Source organism: Oncorhynchus nerka, linkage group LG18, assembly GCF_034236695.1.
Source record: "Oncorhynchus nerka isolate Pitt River linkage group LG18, Oner_Uvic_2.0, whole genome shotgun sequence".
In the NCBI taxonomy this organism is placed as follows: Eukaryota; Metazoa; Chordata; class Actinopteri; order Salmoniformes; family Salmonidae; genus Oncorhynchus; species Oncorhynchus nerka.
The window spans coordinates 52,264,522-52,286,833 of NC_088413.1; the positions used below are offsets into that span (position 1 = coordinate 52,264,522).

A 22,312-nucleotide genomic window follows, 5' to 3' on the forward strand; every position below is an offset into this window, starting at 1 on the left:
TGGTAAGCAACTCCAGTTGCTTACCAAGACGAGAGTGAGCTGCATTCAGTGGATCAATGTGTTTGAGAGTGTGAGCTGGAAAGTGAGCTGCGTTCAGGGGATCTACTGTGTGTGAGGATGTGAGTTGGAAGTAGATGTTACGGTATTATTGATGTTTGATGAGTGTTTACCACCCTATATGTCAAGTTGGGATATACCAGATACGCTGTAAGAGTGTGCCCATGTATCAAGTGTTTGCAGACTGAAGGAATATGTTATTGAAGAGTCTGTGAATGTAAAATGTTACAACTGTGGTGGGGATCATATTTCGAAATTCCCTGAGTGGCCTGTTAGGGTGAAAGAGGTTGAGGGCTCCAGTATCAGGGCTGTACAGCAAATATCCTATGTGGAGGTGGTGAAGAGCGTTATAGGGGCAAAGGGCCACAGTTCTGAAGAAGATACGGTGGTGGATGCACCTCAACCAGTTGCAAATGTTGTATGTCAATCAAGTGATCTGGATACACTCATTGTGAAGAAGGTGGATTTTGTAGCATTTATATAGTCTGTGTAGGGAGCTGATTAAAACAAAACAAAAAGCAGGCTGATTTAGTTGAATTAATATTTCATTATTGATAGTTTGTATGGATTTTTATTTTTATTTTATTATTTTTTTACCCTGCAATTTTTCATTTTTGGATCTTTATCCATCTGTACAGTAGGTGGCGGAATGCACCTATAATTGTTGCGAATGCCATTACACCAAATAAGGGATGTGGGAGAGCTGGTGAAACGAAAGATGGTGGAAGCGGATGATGAAGTGGATTCTGAATACAATGGCAGTAGAATCAAGGAGAATTGGAGTGTTGCCCAAAAGAATGGAAAACGAAGCAATACTCCAATTCTCCTTGATTCTACTGCCATTGTATTCAGAATCCACTTCATCATCTGCTTCCACCATCTTTCCTTTCACCAGCTCTCCCACATCCCTTCTTTGGTATAATGGTGTTCGCAACAATTATGATAAGTGATGAGAATGACCTTTTGTATCTAGGAGTACGGTTTGTTAATGAGGAGCAGCTGAGCAGAGTACCAATCTTGAAGAAACCATTTGAGTTATCTAAACTGGTGGAGAGAGTGCTTGGTAAAGTGAAGAATGTGAGGATCACGAGAGGCGGGCTGGTTTAGATTTTTTTTTGTGGATCAGAAGGAATGTGCGTTGTGTCTTAACCAATTTGATAAGTTTGAAGTGTTGTTTGTGTCTCTTCGGAATAGGGCATCCCTCACGGGGGTTATATCTGGCATCTCGTGGGAAGTCCGTTTTGAAGAGATGAAAAATATTCCTGGAGTGATTGAAGCACTTCGGATGAATCGTGTGGTGAATGGTGAAAAATTGAAGAGTCTTATCTGATCTTTTAGTTTTTTGGAGTCTCCCCTACTCAAATGCAGTTGGGGTATATAAACTACAGAGATATGTTGCAATTGTGGTGGGAACCATGAAGCCACGTCTTTCGAATGCCCCGCAAGAGTGAAAGATAATGAGGTGGCCAAAGTCAGGGCTGTACAGAGCATTTCATATGCAGCAGCTGTTAAAAGGGCTGAGGGTTTGAAAGGTGCACCAGAAGAGAGTCCATGGTGGTGGATAAGCCTTCACTGCAAGCTGCAGGGGTTGACTTTCACCAGCAGGAGCCAGACATTTTAAAGGTTAAGAAGGTGGCCTTTATAGCTATGGTGATAAATGCCACTGCCAAGGTGGAGAGCAGGTCCATGAAGATATACATTTTTGTGGATGTGGCGAAATAACTAAGTGAAGTCTGGTAAATTGTCGACTCCACAAATTGCCAAGACTGTTGGTTAGATAGTTGTTTACAACCACTCTAAAGTGTTTTGCTGGCGACTGTAATGACAGGAGAGTTTGACATTTTACAGATCGTGACACAATCCACTTTCAGTGCCTATTTTTTTTGTAGGCTACCTTGCATCCATTCCAAGATCGTGCACAGACTGATAATCTAAAATTAGCTATTATCTTATTACCATACTTTTGATACTGTTACAATCAAGCATTCTGTTGTAAGGACCTCGTGAATTTCTCACAATAAGGGCGCACATAATCATTATGCATATTTCAGTCTTTACAGATTGTGAATGCCTATAGGCAATTCACCATGTGGGCAAGAGGTCACTTGGGGAAGAGGAACAGAGTGCCTATACCTGGCTGTGTGGTACATTGAAACCGATCACAATTCACTTCTAAGGAGTGCTACAGATTTGAATATGCTTTTTATGATTGTAACATTTGACCTGCTCACGCAGCCTACTTTACATGTTGTTTATTCTTCATCTGTTTTATGCAGTCTACTGTAGTAAATTGTGTAATGAAAAACAAAATGGCTATTACGTATGAATTTCTCCATGCTAAATGTCTTTAAGCAATTTCATTTATTCCACCACCACCAAATTGTTCCCTATAGAGTATATACGAAAGGCTTGCCTCTCGAGCTGTTCTCATTTTAGGTATGACGTCTCTCCCTGCAGAGTGCGCACGCGAGCACCTTTGCAAGTTCACAATTATTGTAAAGAACTAATGGCGCTTTCAGGTGCTTTCCAACTGGAAATTCAGAGGGGCTGTCAACAGTTTAGTGAAATATGTTTCTTTGCAAAAACCTGTTACTGTCGATATTCCTGAACAGATTTCAATTGGTTTCCCAAATTAAGCACTGGGTAGCTGCAGCAACAGGGTTGGAGAGCCCATGGCATAACAGAGCTTGGGCGGAATATCACCTGTTGTGCAGCGAAAGCATGCTCCTCAAACAGTGATTCACGCGTGGACAGAGATGTGTTCTTATGTTTATTTCTCAGCTGCTCATACTCCTCGATAAAAACCAAAGTAGGTTATCCAGCATCATTTTTGAAGCGGACCTGCTGGAAAGCGTGTGGCCATCGTCTATTTTTCCCCTGACCCTTTTTCTGCCCGTTTGATAATGGGCCATTATAAATCTAAACTAATATTACATATTAGTAAAGACAAAATTAAATTGAGAATAGTCTCATAGGTGAAAATGTGATCGCTTGATGAGAGAACAGCTGTGATGCCTGAGACAAGGAACCGAGTGTAAGCTTCTTCTTTTTTTTACTTTCTCAAATCATCAATAGCTATAGTTGCACCATGCAGCCCATATATTTTTAGATTTAAGACATTGTAAGGTTTGCATGATTCACAACTAAAGTAGCCAAATAACTCTAAATCTAGTCTATAGGACCTGTTTGAAATTATCACTTTTTATGCTCAACATAGCCACTTCATATGCACACTTACTCAGGAATGGGAAAAATATCCTTTCTATTTTATTCAGCTAAGTTCAATTATATTCTTCTTACTATAAAATCATATAATATACAGTTAATTTAGAAAGTATTCAGACCCCTTGATGTTTTCCATATTTTGTTACGCTACAACCTTGTTCTAAAATTGCTTAAATTGTTTTTTTTGTGTGTCATCAATCTGCACACAATACCCCATAATGACAAATCAAAATAGGCTTTTAGAAATGTTAGCAAATATAACATTTACATAAATATTCAGACCCTTTACTCAGTACTTTGTTGAAGCACCTTTGGCAGCGATTACAACCTTGAGTCTTCTTGGGTATGATGCCACAAGCTTGGCACATCTGCATTTGGGGAGTTTATCTCATTCCTCTCTGCAGATCCTCTCAAACTCTGTCAGGTTGGATGGGGCGCATTGTTGCACAGCTAATTTCAGGTCTCTCCAGAGATGTTCGATCAGGTTCAAGTCTGGGCTCTGGCTGGGCCACTCAAGGACATTCAGAGAAGTGTCCCGAAACCACTCCTGCGTTGTCTTGGCTTTGTGCTTAGGGTCAGTGTCCTGTTGGAAGGTGAACCTTTGCCCCAGTCTGAGGTGCTGAGTACTCTGGAGCAGGTTTTCATCAAGGATCTCACTGTACTTTGCTCCGTTCATCTTTGCCTCGATCCTGACCAGTCTCCCAGTCCCTGCCGGAGAAAAACATCCCCACAGCATGATGCTGCCACCACCGTGCTTCACCCTAGGGATGGATGGTGCCAGGTTTCCTTCAGATGTGACACTTAGCATTCAGACCAAAGAATTTAATCTTGGTTTCATCAGACCAGAGAATCTTGTTTCTCATGGTCTGAGAGTCCTTTACGTGCCTTTTGGCAAACTCCAAGCGGCCTGTCATGTGCCTTTTAATGAACAGTGGCTTCTGTCTGGTCACTCTACCATAAAGGCCTGATTGGTGGAGTGCTGCAGAGATGGTTGTCCTTCGGGAAGTTCTACCATCTCCTCAGAGGAACTCTGGAGCTCTGTCAGAGTGACCATCAGGTTCTTGGTCACCTCCCTGACCAAGGCCCTTCTCCCCCGATTGCTCAGTTTTGCCCGGTGGCCAGCTCTAGGAAGAGTCTTGGTGGTTCTAAACTTCTTCCATTTAGGAATGGTGGACGCCACTGTGTTCTTGGGGACCTTCAATGCTGCAGACATTTTTTGGTACCCTTTCCCAGATCTGTGCCTCGACACAATTCTGTCTCGGAGCTCTATGGACAATTCCTTCGACCTCATGGCTTGTTTTTTTCTGACATGCACTGTCAACTATGAGACCTTATATAGACGGGTGTGTGACTTTTCAAATCATGTCCAATCAATTAAATATATCACAGGTGGACTCCAATCGAGTTGTAGAAACATCTCAAGGATGATCAATGGAAACAGGATGGACCTGAGCTGAATTTCTAGTCTCATAGCAAAGGGTCTGAGTACTTAGGTAAATAAGTTATTTCTGTTTTTATATTTAATACATTTGTAAAAAAAAAAATATATATATATATATAATAATCTAAAAACCTGTTTTCGCGTTGTCATTAGGAGGTATTGTGTGTAGATTGCTGAGAATTGTTATTTTTTTAATCAATTTTAGAACTGTAATGTTGTGAAATAATGGTACGGGACTTATAAGCATATTATGTCAGCTAAATGAACAAGCCGATGGCATGAAGCATAGCCAGATAACAACATACAGTAGGCCAACTCCTATTTTCCTCATTTACATTTTAGTCATTTATCAGACGCTCTTATCCAGAGCAAGTTACAGGAGCAATTAGGGTTAAGTGCTTTGCTCAAGGACACATCTACAGGTTTTTCACCTAGTCAGCTGAAGGATTCGATGAAGCCAAAACTTATAGGGACCCCTAGGAAACACTTATCAGCGCTTTAGTTCCTACCCTGTCACAATTACTCCTCCCTGGCATTTTAATTTATTGTCATCTCAAACACTTATACAAAGGTGCCCACTATTATATTCTAACTATAGAATTAGAATAGTCATTCTATTTCCATGATTCCAACATTTTTGTTCTAATTCACAAGTCAAATTGCAAAATTTTTATTTACCTTTATTTAACTAGGCAAGTCAGTTCAGAGCAAATTCTTATCTTCAATGACATCCTAGGAACTGTGGGTTAACTGCCTTGTTCAGGGGGCAGAATGACAGATTTTTACCTTGTCATATCAGGGATTCGATACTTGCAGCCTTTTGGTTATTAGTCCAATGCTCTAACCAAAATCATGTCTGAGTGTTGGAGTGTGCACCTGGATATCCGTAAATAAATGTTTAAAAAAATAAAATAAATGGGGCCATCTGGTTTGCTTAATATAAGGAATTTAAAATGATTTATACTTTTACTTTTGAGACTTAAGTACATTTGATCAATTACATTTACCTTTGATACTTAACTATATTTAAAACAATACTTTTACTCAAGTAGTATTTTACTGGGTGACTTTCACTTTTACTTGAGTAATTTTCTTTTAAGGTATCTTAACTTTTACTCAAGTATGACAATTGGGTACTTTTTCCACCACTGCAGTTGAGTGCAGGAAATGCAGAAATTATAAAGTGCTGAAATTTGTTATGGTTGAAGTTGAATTGAACAGTATAAAACAATCAGAATTGAGAAAGCCTAATTGAAATCACTTAGAATGTATTTGTTGCCACCCTAGGATCACTCACTACTCATAAAGCAAATGTAGAACTTTTATTATTAAAAAACTAAAAATACCGTCAAAATATATTTTATATTTGAGATTCTTCAAAGTAGCCACCCTTTGCCTTGATGACAGCTTTGCACAGTCTTGGCATTCTCTCAACCAGCTTCACCTTGAATGCTTTTCCAACAGTCTTGAAGGAGTTCCCACATATGCTGAGCACTTGTTGGCTGCTTTTCCTTGACGCTGCGGTCCAACTCATCCCAAACCATCTCAATTGGGTTGAGGTCGAGTGATTTTGTAGGCCAGGTCATCTGATGCAGCACTCAATCACTCTTCTTTCTGGTCAAATAGCCCTTACACAGCCTGGAGGTGTGTTGGGTCATTGTCCTGTTGAAAAACAAAATATATTCCCACTAAGCGCAATCCAGATGGGATGGCGTATCGCTGCAGAATGCTGTGGTAGCCATGCTGGTTAAGTGTGCCTTGAATTCTAAATAGATCACTGACAGTGTCACCAGCAAAGCACCATCACACCTCCTCTTACATGCTTCACGGTGGGAACCATACATGCAGAGATCATTCATTCACCTACTCTGCGTCTCACAAAAACATGGCGGTTGGAACCAAAAATCTAATTTTGACTCATCAGACCAAAGGACAGCTTTCCACCGGTCTAGTGTCCATTGCTTGTGTTTCTTTGCCCAAGCAAGTCTCTTATTCTTATTGGTGTCCTTTAGTAGTGGTTTCTTTGCAGAAATTCGACTATGAATACGTGAATCAGGCAGTCTCTTCTTAACAGTTGATGTTGAGATGTGTCTGTCACTTGAACTCTGTGAAGCATTTATTTGGGCTGCAATTTCTCAGGCTGGTAACTCTAATGAACTTATCCTCTGCAGCAGAGGTAACTCTGGGTCTTCCTTGCCTGTGGTGGTCCTCATGAGAACCAGTTTCACCGTAGCGCTTGACGGTTTTTGCGACGGCACTTGAAGAAACGCTCAAATTCTTGAAATGTTCCGCATTGACTGACCTTCATGTCTTTAAGTAATGATGGACTGTCGTTTCTCTTTGCTTTTTTGAGCTGTTCTTGCCATAATATGGACTTTGTCTTTTACCAAATAGGGCTATCTTCTGTATACCACGCCTACCTTGTCACAACACAACTGATTGGCTCAAACGGATTAACAAGAAAATTAATTCCAAAAATGCACTTTTAACAAGGCACACCTGTTAATTGAAATGCATTCCTCATGAAGCTGGTTGAGAGAATACCAAGAGTGTGGATGTGGTTACTACATGATTCCACATGTGTTATTTCAAAGTTTTGATGTCTTCACTATTATTATGCAATGAAGAAGAAAAAAACACTAAAAACTTGAATGAGTAGGTGTGTCCTAACCTTTACTGGTACTGTATAGGTCCCACAGTTGACAGTGCATGTCAGAGCAAAAAACAATCCATGAGGTCCAAGGAATTAGAGCTCAGAGATGGGATTGTGTCGAGGCACAGATCTGGGGAAGGGTACCAGAACATTTCTGCTGCATTGAAGGTCCCATAGAACACAGTGGACTTCATCAATGGATGAAGTTTGGAACCACCAAGACTCTTCCTTGAGCTGGCCAAACTGATGAATCGGGGGAGAAGGGCTTTGGTCAGGGAGGTGACCAAAATCCCGATGGTCACTGACAGCTCCAGATATCATCTGTGGAGATGGCAGAACCTTCCAGAAGGACCCCCAACTCTGCAGCACTCCACCAATCAGGCCTTTATGGTAGAGCGGCCAGAGAGAAGCCACTCCTCAATAAAAGGCACATGACTGCCCGCTTGGTGTTGGCCAAAAGGCACCTAAAAGACTCAGACCATGAGAAACAAGATTTTCTGGTCTGATGAAACCAAGATTGAACTCTTTGGCCTGAATGCCAAGCCTCACATCTGGAGGAAACCTGGCACCATTCCTACGGTGAAGCATGGTGGTGGCAGACCCTAAGCACACAGCCAAGACAACGCAGGAGTGGCTCTGGGACAAGTCTCTCTAATTGTCCTTGAGTGGCCCAGCCAGCGCCCAGACATGAACAGGATCTAACATCGCTGGAGAGACATGAAAATAGCTGTGCAGCGATGCTCCTTATCCAACGCGACAGAGCTTGAGAGGATCTGCAGAGAAAAATAGAAGAAATTCCCCAAATACAGGTGTGCGTAACTTGTAGCGTCATACCCAAGAAGACTCGAGGCTGTAATCTCTGCCAAAGGTGCTTCAACAAAGTATTGAGTAAAGGGTCTGAATACTTGTGTAAATATGATATTTCTGTTTTTTTTAAGTCAATTTGAAAACATTTCTACAAACCTGTTTTTGCAGTGTCGTTATGGGGCATTGTGTGTAGATTGATGAGGGGGAAAGAAATATATTTAATACATTTTAGAACAAGGCTGTAACATAACAAAATGTGGAAAATATCATGGGGTCTGAATACTTTCCGAATGCACTGTACACTAGATGAGTAACGGACTGCTGTTTTGAAGCCATTGGCTCCTTGGCACTTCCCTACTGTGGCAAAAAAAAAAAATTAGAAGCTATAGAGATGCATTTATTGATGTTTACATTTGTTTTTGCACATTTATTTTATTATAGACACCTTAATGCTGTGTTGTAATGGTGCCTCTGGAAGTGGGTAACCCAACAAAAGTGTGACTTTTGTTTGGTTAAATTTTGGGTGTCTAAAATCTCCCAAATGGCCTGCCTGGTGAAGGATATGATATATGAGGAACATTGATATGCAACTCTGAATTACCTAAAATTATAATGCCCATGTTGATAATTCAGTCAGGCCAACCTAAGCTGCACTGTGCTAATAGGCTAATAGTAGGCCTACTATTGAAACAGATTAATGAGGCTGTCAACTGAGTCAGAAATTCACAGGTTTCTGATTCTTCTAATTTCTTTCAGGATTTCGCTCTCAAAGTCAAACTTTTGTACGTGTGATGAAGTTTTCAGTGGTGGAAAAAGTACCCAATTGTCCTACTTGAGTAAAAGTAAAGATACCTATATTATCACAATTTGTTGTGCATCTTTAGCTCTTCCCTCTTTCTAAATTTATTTCCATCAGAAAGTTGGAATGGATTTTCAGTCCATCACTCCACAAGTAAACCTGAACACATATTCAACAGGATAGGGTGAATACTGGGTGGGATGTGCTCATGAGGGCTTGCATGGAAACACCACTGGACAAAGCCACGCACCACCATATTTGCTGGTAATGTGTCCGAGACGCCCAAGGACTGTCTCTCTCTCTCTCTCTGCAGCCCCTGGTCTGATGCATGGTCCCATCCCCTCAGTGTCATTTACATCCCTTTAATGGAGGAGCAACCGGGAGCCACCCGCACTGCAGTGACTTAGCATGATGAATATCATTCACTTCTGTTTGACTTTAATTAAGGACCCTTTTTCAAATTGAGTCATTTCTTTACAATAAGCAGTGGAATGCATAAAGAGATCATAGGTTCATATTCAGCTAGGGGGCATGTTTTCAAATGTGGTCCCATCAGACTGAACCAATATCTAAGAGGACTGTAAAATCACAATTCCACCCCCAAGACTTTGTTGCTATGATTTTTGTGTCTGAAGCACTTTCTGTGTCTCAAGAAATAGTTAAATAGTTAATTTGTCATTGTTTCCAGTCTGCCACAGTATGCTTATCACATGCAGAGGCTTTGGCCTTTTATTTTAAAAACATTTATTTTTACTGCTTTAATTGCATTGGTAACCAGTTTATAATACCAATAAGGCACATCCGGGGGTTTGTTGTATATAGCCAATATACCATGACTAAGGGCTGTATCCAGGCACTCCATGTTGTGTCATGCTTAAGAACAGCCCTTGGCCGTGGTATATTGGCCATATACCACACCCCTTGGGGCCTTATTGCTTAAATATACCACCATGAACCACTGGGGTTTCTTTATGCTCAGCAGCTAAGCCTACAGCCTAGATAAAGCAAAGGAACTGATAGGGAAAGGGAACTGACCAGAAGATAATGTTAGATTGGCAGACAAAAAAACAGACAGACATTGATCATCAAATTGATCTATATGCCAACTACTACCAGTAATGATCAGATAATTACAATGGATCTAACACCCATAGATTATTTATCTAGCCAATAACATCAGCAAATGCCTCCCCAATCTCCACAAGGTGATTGTGTTCTGTCAGCACATTGACTTTTCCCCGGGTAGTCGGGGCACCTGCTACTGCTTCATTGTTACCATTGATTACCGGTTTCAAGACGTAAATAAATACACAAAATAAATGTTGTAAGAGCACCAGCCAATTCATCTTGATTTATCAGTGGAGGGACAGAGACAAGGGAAGGCAGGCAAGTGGTGGATGCTTCAACCTTGAAGGCAGCAGCAGCCCCCACCTCTCTGACAACCCAACCCCTTCTATTAGATAGAATGTTTTTTATTTAACTAGGCAAGTCCGTTAAGAACAAATTCTTATTTTCAATGACGGCCTAGGAACAGTGGGTGAATTGCCTTGTTCAGGGGCAGATTGACTGATTTTTACCATGTCAGGGCTGCAGTAACCTTTCGGTTACTAATCCAACGCGCGAACCACTAGGCTACCTGCTGCCCCAGGTATGGCTTTCTCTCCCGATTCTATTCCCTTTCTGTTGCAGTCAACCGGTTTTACTGGATCCAGCATGAGACGCCACGCGTGACCCAAGCTGCTTGTAAGAGACACCGTCAGAGCCCTGGGGTCCAGAGTATTATCAGCAGTTAGCGATGTTCTGCACAATATCAGGAGATATTCTTTCTGTCGTTACCTATGTCACATATTATACATTATTATGTTGTCATTTCTTTAGCAATAAGCTGTTTCTTTTAACTGATATCTTGTAGATCCCTTATCATTTGTTTTGTAAAGGCCGAACTTGTATAATGTAAGCTACTAAGCGAATTAATTTCAAACCATCTTCTCTACTTTTTCTCTCTGGTTCCTCACTTGACCCTCCTTTCGGTTTGCAGATGTTGTTCTGCAGCATCTTTCACATGCAGTACAGCATGCGAGTGATTATAGACTGCAATTAATCATGTGTTTCAGGAACACCCCCTAAACACAGAATGTCTGTGTCTTTAAAAAGTCCTCACACACAGCAGTATACTTACATCAGGCATAGGCTATGGTCAAATCTGATCATTTCCTTCAGCAGAGAATCGAATTATGGTCTCTTTAAGTCTGTTAATTACAAGTTTGGAAATAATGGCGGTTGGGGACTTTAAGATACTTCTGGGAGTCTCACATGACACGAGTGATAAGAAGCCATTTCACAACATCAGCTTAATTTTCCTTAGTGATATTTATTCCCAGAAAGCCACTCACTTCATTTGATATAATGTTTGCACAAAAAAGACTGAGCAAGGAAAATCCATTCTGGTTCTTAGAAAGGTCATTATCATGGTAAGCCATTTTTATGATAGAATTCAAGAAATAGAGGTTACAACCAGTACTTACATTATTCATTATCAGGACTACAAGCTTTTCAGTCTATCTAATATGTATTGTTCTTGTTGATATGATGAGTGAGCCTAAGTCCCGACAGCATCTGTTCCTTCTTTGACTATGCAGAAGACCAGAGGGACCAAAGACAGAATTCAATGTTCCACCGTAGAGGAACATAACTAGACTACCAAAAATACAATAATCATGTGTTCCCTTATTAAATAATGGAGAGGCTAGCTCATTCACACCAAAAACCATCATGTAATTGTATTTGATAGAGTAAAGTTTGTTACCACCATTCACATAATTAGTGTTTTTGATTACTGAGTACCCACTGGGCACAGACGTCAGTTCAGCGTTTAGTTTCGAAATCAACAACAAGTGTCACCATTTCATTGGATTTAGGTTCAAAGTTGAGTGGAAAAATATGTAATTCCCTTTCGTTGATGACTTTTGCAAATCCAACAAGTTTTTCTCATTCATTCAATGACATCGCGTAGATTTTCTTGGGTTGAAATGACATGGAAACATCATTAATTCAACTCATTTTTGCCCAGTAGGTAAAGCTTTAGGAAGGACATCAATGACAAAAACATAGCAAAGGACCAAAAACATTAGTCAACTGTAAAGTGGCTACAACCCATATGGTAAAGTTCCTGCCTCAGTATAGGTAAATGCAATACTTGATCGGATTGTGTGAGGGAAAAACACTAACACATACATGTAGCGTATGGTGGACAAATATAATTGTATTCTCTTTTACTGTGAAAAAAAATGAATTGCAGAAATTGATATTACATAGATACTGTACACAGACATGCTGTGTAAAATACAATTAATAAAATACATGAAATTCATAATCAATCGAAAATGACACAATAAAGTAACAAAATGTCACACTAATAAATCGTTCCTATGATGTGCAGAATGAACTGGGTCCAATGGCCATCAAAACCTCATCAGTAAAAGTAGATTCGGTCCAGGACCGGGTTTAGGAAGCTCTGCACTAGTTCACTGGGTTACTTGCTCACATAAGCCTTGGGTAAAAAAGAGAAGCTATCCCACATTGCGTCTGCTTTTTTGTCGGTTGGGGGTGGGGTGAGGTTGGATAGGAAGTAGGGTGCTCTGAAAAGAAAAAACAACCAGGCACAATTTGAGACATCAAAATAGGGACTTTTCTGGGGCTCAAGCTCTCTTTCTTTCAACATTCTATCGTTCTCTCTTTCTTTGGCCTCAGCATTCGTCTGCATACTCTAAATTTGTTGAGCTGGTATTGCCCTCTTTCCTCTCTCCCCCTTCCTCCTCCACTTCCATCTCCTCCACCTCTTCCTCCTTCTCCACTCCCTCCTCCTCCTTCCTCCTCTCCATCGCCTCACAGGCCCTCCGCACGTCCTCAGGAATGTTCCTCTTCAGGTCGCGGTTCTTGTGTCTCTTGGCCAGCTTGGTGAGGGAGCGGAAGCGGAGGTTGAAGAGATTATCCTCTGACGAGGCCTGCTGTGTCTGCTCGCTGCCTCTCCGCTGGTCATAACAAAGATCCCCTGCCCCTTTCGACCTCAAGTTATTCAGCTTGGTGTCGATGCTCTCCTGGGAGGAGGTTTTGAAGCGGCCCTGGTCCAGGCTGGCAAACACAGCCCTCCTCTCTAGGGAGAGCATGTCCAGGGAGTGGGCCCTCTGCTCCAGGCCCAGCTGCCTGCGCTCCATGCTGCGGATGGTGGCGGCCCGCTGCAACTTGTCGTGGATCTCCACACTCAGCCGCCTCCGCGTCTCTCGGAACTCGGCCCGCACGTTGGCCTTCCACTCCGCCGCATGGACCTTGAACTCCCCCACCTGCAATAACACAAAGATGGAGAGTCATTAGAGACAGGAAGGTGGAAGGGGTGCATTACATCAAAAGGATCTTCTACAAATTCCCCTTCAGACAAAAGCCTAGCTCCTTCCATGGAAAGCCAATACCACAGTATCCATCCATACTGTATGTACAGATAAATAGCTTAGTAAGCTCACTATTAACACGTCAGCCTGAACACTTAATGACTGCATCTCTAACCACTTCTCATACACAGCTGTCTGTCGGGAGTGTCTCAAGGGCTCCAGACAGGGGCATCAACAAGGCATAATAGCAAAACAGACACAGAAGAAAGGTGGGTAGGGTAAGAGATGAGTAGTAAAGACTGACCTATTAGTTTCCACTGCTTTAGATAATGTAATGACAGGCAGTGTAATTTAATGAGCAGCACCCACCTCCTCTTTGGTCTTTTTGGACAGCACTCTGAGCCAGTCTCCAATCATGCTCAGGACAGCAGCGAAGTAGGCCAGGCCCACCAGGATCCAGAACCAGACCAGAGGCTTGTACCACTTCATGTACTCAATCTTCCGATCCCCACCTGGAACAACAGATGAAGAGTTGTTACATTTCATGTATGAGTGTGTGCGTGTATGTATGTGTGTGTGCGTGTGTGTGTGTGTTTGTGTATGTATGTATGTATGTATGTGTGTGTGTGGGTGTGTGCGTGCGTGCGTGCGTGCGTGCGTGTGTGTGTGTGTGTATGTATGTGCCTGTTACCACCAAGTTATTGTCAACAATAAAACATTTGCCACCCAAAAAATATTTTCATTACAGACAGATTAGTATGACAAGGGAGGTGGAAAGGTTCAGTTTGACAAACACAACATTTGTAATTGGGATTTGAAGAGAATGTATGTTATATCAGCATTATTTTGGATGATTCTTGCCATAATATTCCCCTAGATAAATCCTCCTGAGACATAATTACCGGCAGTCACTTTTAGCATCATTATTCAAGGGATTGTCAATGTAATGCAGACACAACAAAACGCACGCAAATAAAACCTTGAGTTGATGGAGAATTCAATGGATCATTTCAGATAACTAGAGTCACAGTACGTAAACCTGTTATACCGTAACACTATCATACCTGCCACATAGTCCCCTATGCCAATCGTTGATAGCGTGATGATGACAAAGTAGATGGCATCCAGAGTCGTCCATCCCTCGATGTGTTTGAAAATGACTGCCGGGATGCCAACGAAGACTATGCACCCAGCTATGATGAAGAGTATGGTGGAGGTGACTCTGATTTTGGTCTGGCTGATCTGTTTGTGTTTTTGCTGCAGTACAAACAAGACATGGTCAGAGGACGACAGTAAGTCAACAAAAAACAAAGTTGTCAACAAACAACAAAAAATGGAAAAAAAAGTTAGCTATACACAGTACATTTCCAGCTTGAAGAGATGCAGTTTCATCAATTACTTCATGTATCAATACCCATTAAGCCAAAACACTCCAGAGCACCCCAGGCACCAAGAAAGAAAACCATACAAAACCACCCTTCCATTCATCCAGCAGGAAAATCCTAATTCCCAAACTCCCCCTTATGTCACAGAAATTCAAGTCCCCTGGGGCTTTCAGTAGTCTGAAGAGGGGCTTAGCTCTACATTTTGGTTTTTAGCTCCCAATAAACAAGATTACATGGACAGGGATCAGCACTCCTACTCTGAGATGCTTGATACATACAGCCTGCTCACAGAATCTCAATCAGGTCCTGACCCTCTACCTACACTGCTCCCACACTACATCAAACACCTCTGCCCTCACTACAAGAGTCCAAAACCATTCACTGAGCCTGGTATAATACCTGGATAACAGACATAGCTTTTACAGGGATGACTGTTTCACGCTGTAATCACCCTATTTGCTGTGCTGTTCACAGTGAATGGGGTGATTTATAGGTTGGAGGTAATATGCCTGGTTTTCACTGTGGGTAGCATATTGGTGTATGAAGAATGTATCAAGCCCTACAAAACTGTCTATTATAATATAATATTTTCAAATGTCCTGTTGCTCCAGGATTATTTTCCTGTTGTAGCAAACTGATCTTCAAATTAAGATCCTACATCTGTATATAACATGCCCCAAATACTCATTTTCAAAGACCCCTTTCTTCACAAAATAAGTAATCAAACATGGTGTGTCTAAATTAATTTGAATAAATGTATTGAAAGTTAACTATAACCAACTTATCTCTGAAAGCATCATGTGCTTATGCTGTTCCAGTAAATCCCCTGCACATAACAAAACCCAAAGTTCTCAAGTAATCCAATTTACCCTGTATATCTTCTCCACCCTCAAGACGCTCTTGACAAATATGGTTCCTAGCTGGTCTCCGATGCCAGCCAGGAGGAACCCAAACAGCGGGATGCCAAATATGGCGTACAGGATGCAGAAGATCTTCCCTCCCTCCGTGCTGGGTGCTATGTTCCCGTAACCTGTCACAGTGGTGTTTTGTTATGTAAAGCCTGTGTTATATTCCTGCAGTTGGAGGTCGGAGGTAAATAAGCACTAAGAGAGGAAATAATCAGGTTGGGCTCAGAGAACATGACATGAATTACAACTTGCAGTGAATGGAGAGACAAAACAGGGCAGGGAGGACTAAGGCACGGCTTCATCTAAACCAGCACGGTGGGATGTGTGTCCCTCTCCAAATTGTGTAAACAGATTAAATGGTATTCATATGTTATGCTAAAAAGACACCCTGGTGCACTGTTCATTCCCACCTCCCGATAGGATGCTATTATCATCAGTAAATCATGTACTGTGAAGACACACACACACACACACACACACAGACATTAGCATAAAGTACATCCTGTGAATGACGTTTGTTTTATCCATTTCCCAGCAAGCTCATGATAAATAGCACACATTACATTACAGTAGTGTAATGCTGACAGAACTGCACTTGAATTAGTGAGTCACAGCACCCGTAGGTTACCTCATAAACGTTCACGTTAAAGTGATATTGCTTTATTCTACTCAGTTAAGAGGAGCAAGTAATGAGTTCGTAGGTTGGTGATGGAGAGTACCTATCGTTGTGATCACGGTTCCAGCAAAGAAGAAAGCACTGCCCAGATCCCAGTGACTGGAGTTGTAAGACGTGTCTCCGATCGGACTGACTCCTGCACTGACAGCGTCGATGGAATGCTAACAAAGAGAGAAACAGGCAGGGTATAGGGTTGGTTATTTTAACTGGTAGGCTACATAGTGATTCCACACAGTTCAATGTGCAGTTCATCTGCTTAAACAGACAAATGGTGAACAAAATGAACCCAGAACCAACCACAGTAAAGAGGACAGTACCATGCCACACTAAGCCCTCAGCTGGTGGAAAGACAAAACCATAGGCCTAACATGTGTCTTGACTGCATTTAATTGCCACTATAAACGGCCGCCCCCTGTGTGTGCCATACACAGCATGGGTTATGCAATGTACTTGAGAGCGAATGACTGATGATTGTGCCGACCTCTTCAGATGAAACTTAAAGGTCACCAGTGGCAGGAGGATGTATGGTGGGGAGGGAGGGAGGGCCGGATAGACGGATGGAGGAGGGGGGGGGGGGCACTGAGGAGATAGGCAGGACAGGGTGGGGTGGTGTTCAGGGTTTTCCACTGTCCAGATGGCTAGCTGTGTGCTTGTGGCGTGCAAGGCAGGCAGCAGTCGTGGTCCGCCCCAGCACTTCTGCACTGCTGAACTGGCCAGGTGTTCTGTACTGTAGCAAGTATCCAAACAAAGTAGTATATTATCTCCATTTTCTCCATTATATAATCACAATGTTTATGTGCGTTATACAATAAGGTAGAAATGTTAAAATATTTTCATATTGCCCTGACCTTAGAGAGCCTGTTTATTTCTCTATTTGGTTAGGTCAGGGTGTGATTTGGGTGGGCATTCTAGTTTTCTATTTCTTTGTTGGCCGGGTATGGTTCCCAATCAGAGGCAGCTGTCTATCGTTGTCTCTGATTGGGAATCATACTTAGGCAGCCTGTTTTCCACCTGAGTTTGTGGGATCTTGTTTTTGCACAGTAGCTGTCTAGCCCTGCAGAACTTTACATTCATTGATCTTTTGTTGTTTTTGGGGTTTTCATCTAATATAAAGAAGATGTACGCTTTCCACGCTGCGCCTTGGTCTACTCTTTCTACCACCAATGAGAGCCGTAACAAATTTTAATTGTACCTTTATTTAACTAGGCAAGTCAGTTAAAGAACACATTTTATTTTCAATGACGGCCTAGGAACAGTGGGTTAATTGCCTGTTCAGGGGCAGAATGACAGATTTGTACCTTGTCAGCTCGGGAGTTTGAACTTGCAACCTTCCGGTTACTAGTCCAACGCTCTAACCACTAGGCTACCCTGCCGCCCGAAAGAGCCTTTAAATTCTCCACTTCTGCTGAAGTAGAGCTATTTCAGAAGAGGGAATCGTAGATTAGAATGAAATTGCCTCAGCACTTGTAGCCTTCTTGATGGGAATATACAAACACAAGACCAACCCATGCCTGCCTAGTAAACACCTCCTCACTTCTCCTCCATGCTGTCAGGTGGTAGTGATGAGTACTCCCTCGTGAATATGGATCTATCTACCCTGCTGTCACATATACAGAGAGAGACGGAGTCAACAGCACATCTTCAGCAGAGGAGCACTACTTTATACACATCTTTGCACATGCCCTCTAATATATATATGCATGTGTTGGAAGTAAGACGCAGAACATTAAGTATGGTGTGTATCTAATTGGGATGCTTTCAGTATTGAAAACATAAATACCCAGTGTATTCTATAAACCTGATTACCTGGATTGCTACTACCGCCCTTTAGCACTAACATCTGTAATCATGAAGTGCTTTAAAAGGCTGGTCATGGCACACATCACCTCCATCATGCCAGACACCCTAAACCCTCTCCAACTGACATACCGCCCAAACAGATCTACAGACAACGCAATCTCAATTGCACTCCACACTGCCTTTTCCCACCTGGACAAGAGGAATACCTATGTGAGAATGCTGTTCATCGACTACAAGTCAGCGTTCAACACCAAAGTGCCCTTCAAGCTCTTCACCAAGCTCGGGACCCTGGGACTGAAACACCTCCCTTGATAGCATATGATTGAACATGCAGTTTTTAAGATAACTTGTACTGTACTCCAATGAATCTGGACATCACCCATACATCACAATATAGGATAGAAATGCATATGTTTCAAGACCAAATGCGACAACTACATTTTCTCCCAGTATGTCTGAATATGTCATGTTCAGATTTACGCAATGCAGCCTTATTAGGGATAAAGCATAAGGCAACGCTGACTCTGAGGTTTAGACTCTCAGTGTGACCAATGATACCGGTGCTGTCCAGGCTAAAACAGCAGTAGGCTCCACTGCCCAGGTAAGTTTAGTTGTCTATTTCCCTACTTCTCTTGACTAAGCCAAGATCAACTTCACACTTGAGCAGTTGAATATATACACTAGGTTATTGTAAAGGAGAATGTATTCTCAATCACCTGTCATCGATAAATAGAGGTATGAAGAAAAACATCTAAAATATGAGCAACAAAAGAACTGATAATAGACAGAATGTCACGCCCTGACCTTAGAGATCCTTTTAATGTCTCTATTTTGGTTTGGTCAGGGCGTGAGTTGGGGTGGACATTCTATGTTTTGTTTTCTATGTTTTCTATTTCTTTGTGGTTGACCGGGTATGGTTCTCAATCAGGGACAGCTGTCTATTGTTGTCTCTGATTGGGAACCATACTTAGGTGCCCTTTTTCCCCACCTGTGTTTGTGGGAGGTTGACTTTGTTTAGAGCACTTTGCTTGTGAGCTTCACGGTTTGTTTTTGTAGCGCTTATTGTTTTGTTTGGAGTCATTTGGATTAATAAAGGAAATGTACGCTCACCACGCTGCACCTTGGTCCGCTCCTTCCAACAGCCGTGAAACAGAGGAAGAATAGAGGAAATAGATTCCTTGAGAGCATATCCCTTGTTGTTAGTGGCACAGTCTGGAATATAATCTCTGTCCAGGTTTTACTAACATATATTATTGTTATAGGTGGAACCACATTGAAAGGATGAGTTCCCTCTCTCCTTAAATGTGCATTACAATCTCCACATCATTAAATTTAGGGTAGTGCATCAGGGAGAGGCACTCTATATTATAGAGGCTCAAAAGGTTAGACATGAAATGTCTGCTTTTAGCTCTGTCAGCACAGCCTGAGTACCTCAGGACTAAATTGTATTTATTTTTAAATAAATAAAATAATTTCACCTTTATCTAACCAGGTAGGCTAGTTGAGAACAAGTTCTCATTTACAACTGCAACCTGGCCAAGATAAAGCAAAGCAGTGCGACACAAACAACACAGAGTTACACATGGAATAAACAAACATAGTCAATAATACAATAGAACAAGTCTATATACAGTGTGTGCAAATGAGGTAGGATAAGGGAGGTAAGGCAATAAATAGGCCTTGGTGGCAAAATAATTACAATATAGCAATTAAACACTGGAGTGATAGATGAGTGTGCAAGTAGAGATACTGGGGTGCAAAGGAGATAAATAAATAAAATAAATAACAGTATGGGGATGACGTAGTTGGATGGGCTATTTACAGATGGGCTAGTGCAGGTGCAGTGATCTGTGAGCTGCTCTGACAGCTGGTGCTTAAAGTTAGTGAGGGAGATTGATTTTTTCAGTGATTTTTGCAGTTCGTTCCAGTCATTGGCAGCAGAGAACTGGAAGGAAAGGCGGCCAAATTAGGAATTGGCTTTGGGGGTGACCAGTGAAATATATCTGCTGAAGCACATGCTACGGGTGGGTGCTGCTATGGTGACCAGTGAGCGGAGATACAGCGGGGCTTTACCTAGCAAAGACTTATAGATGACCTGGAGCCAGTGGTTTTGTCAACATACGAAGCAAGGGCCAGTCAACGAGAGCATACAGGTCGCAGTGGTGTGTAGTATATGGTGCTTTGGTGACAAAACGGATGGCACTGTGATAGACTGCATCCAATTTGCTGAGTAGGGTGTTGGAGGCTATTTTGTAAATTACATCACTGAAGTCTAGGATCGGTAGGATAGTCCGTTTTACGAGGGTATGTTTGGCAGCATGAGTGAAGGATGCTTTGTTGTTAAATAGGAAACAGGTCCTAGATTTAATTTTGGATTGGAGAAGCTTGATGTGAATCTGGAAGGAGAGTTTACAGTCTAACCAGACACCTAGGTATTTGTAGTTGTCCACATATTCTAAGTCAGAACCGTCCAGAGTAGTGATGCTGGACGTGCGGGCAGGTATGGGCAGTGATCGGTTGAAGAGAATGCATTTAGTTTTACTTGCATTTAAGAGCAGTTGGAGGCCACGGAAGGTGAGTTGTACGGCAATGAAGCTCGTCTGGAGGTTAGTTAACACAGTGATACATACAATCAGTATATAAATTATTCACTTTTCCTCTCTGTCTTCCTGATTAATATTAGTTCTCACAAAACCTCACCTGGATTAATCAACCCGCTAGCTACATCATTCAAGCTGTATGGTTTGATGTTTGTATGATGAAAGGAATACATTAGTGTGACAAAAGAATATCCTTACTGTTAAGACATGTGATTCTCTACATGCTTAGTTAGCACTGGTTTTAACCCTACATTAAACCTACATACTGTATCATTAGAGATAAGGTAACCAATCATTCCACCTGGATTTAACCTTGAACATGGGTTTAATCGATTGCTTATTTTGCTAATCAAATTAATCAGTGACTAGTGCCACAAACATGTAGTGACTGCAACTTTACCAAGGGCATTGTAATGTTGCAGGAGTGTGTTTGTGCATGCCTGCAGGAGGAAACGCTTGAGTAACTGGTAATACAACCCATTATAACAACCCATTATATAATACAACCCATTATATTATATGGTAATACAAACCATTATAGCAGTGCTGTAAATTATAGCTTTTCCACCCGGTAAAGACAGTTTAGGGCAAATAATATATTTACTATAAAAAACAACTGCCTGTGGACAGTATAACATTCAAAAGCTCTATTTCAGAGCTAAAGCTCTTAGATAAGAAAAACAACAAGTCTTGATTGGAGTGGATGACAACATGAAGTCCCATTGTGCCACACACACTGAGTCATACCAACCCTGCCAGGCACTGCCAATTAGGCCCAACGTCCCGGGTGGGCACACAGTGGGTGGGCAGCAGACACACTTCAGAGACACACATACAAACACACGCACACACATATTCTATACTGTTCTACGATATCTTAGTCACTTAATGTTTACATATCTTGCATTACTCATCTCATATGTATGTACTGTATTCTATACTATTCTACGGTATCTTAGTCACTTAATGTTTACATATCTGGCATTACTCACCTCATATGTATATACTGTTTTCTATACTATTCTACTGTAACTTAGTCCGTTCCGCTCTGACATCGCTCGTCCATATGTATATAGTCTTAATTCATTCCTATCTAGATTTGTGTGTATTGGGTATATGTTGTGTAATTTCTTAGATATTACTTGTTAGATATTACTGCACTGTCGGAGCTAGAAGCACAAGCATTTCGCTACACCCACAATAACATCTCCAAATCACATGTATGTGATAAATACGATTTGATTTGATGCATGCACGCATGCACACACACTCTTCTCGAAATTGCCATCTCGCAACCGACGCCCCTGTCAAACAGCATGACAACAGTGAGACACCGAAAGCTGGGCTACTGCCCATGGCCATCAGGATGAATGATGGCTGAATGACATGCTTGACACAGCACTAATGGCCGGGCTATAGAACCTGTTAGGGGAACAGATAAATCCCAGTCATATAGATGGAGTGCTTGTTTTATGAGTCCACGCCCCACAGGACATCTCTCAAGTGGGCAGAGTTACTGCTTTTACTGTAGCCTCCTTTTGCTGAGCTTCAGACTTGGATGTATCTGTCAAATGAA

At 41.7% G+C, this 22,312-nt stretch overlaps 1 protein-coding gene across 2 annotated transcripts in view; it reads right to left on the reverse strand.

The window, feature by feature from the left end:
* Window positions 1-11,333: 11,333 nt before the first annotated feature.
* Window positions 11,334-22,312, reverse strand: part of LOC115146071 (potassium channel subfamily K member 10-like) — a 30,000-nt gene continuing 19,021 nt past the window's right edge. For both annotated transcript variants that reach the window (XM_029687847.2, XM_029687846.2), the window contains exons 3-7: window positions 16,380-16,497; window positions 15,622-15,782; window positions 14,432-14,624; window positions 13,737-13,879; window positions 11,334-13,322 (exon numbers count right to left, since the gene is read on the reverse strand). In XM_029687847.2, coding sequence (XP_029543707.1) covers window positions 12,729-13,322; window positions 13,737-13,879; window positions 14,432-14,624; window positions 15,622-15,782; window positions 16,380-16,497 — 1,209 coding nt within the window. In that variant the 3' untranslated portion in view covers window positions 11,334-12,728. The remainder of the gene's footprint in view (window positions 13,323-13,736; window positions 13,880-14,431; window positions 14,625-15,621; window positions 15,783-16,379; window positions 16,498-22,312) is intronic.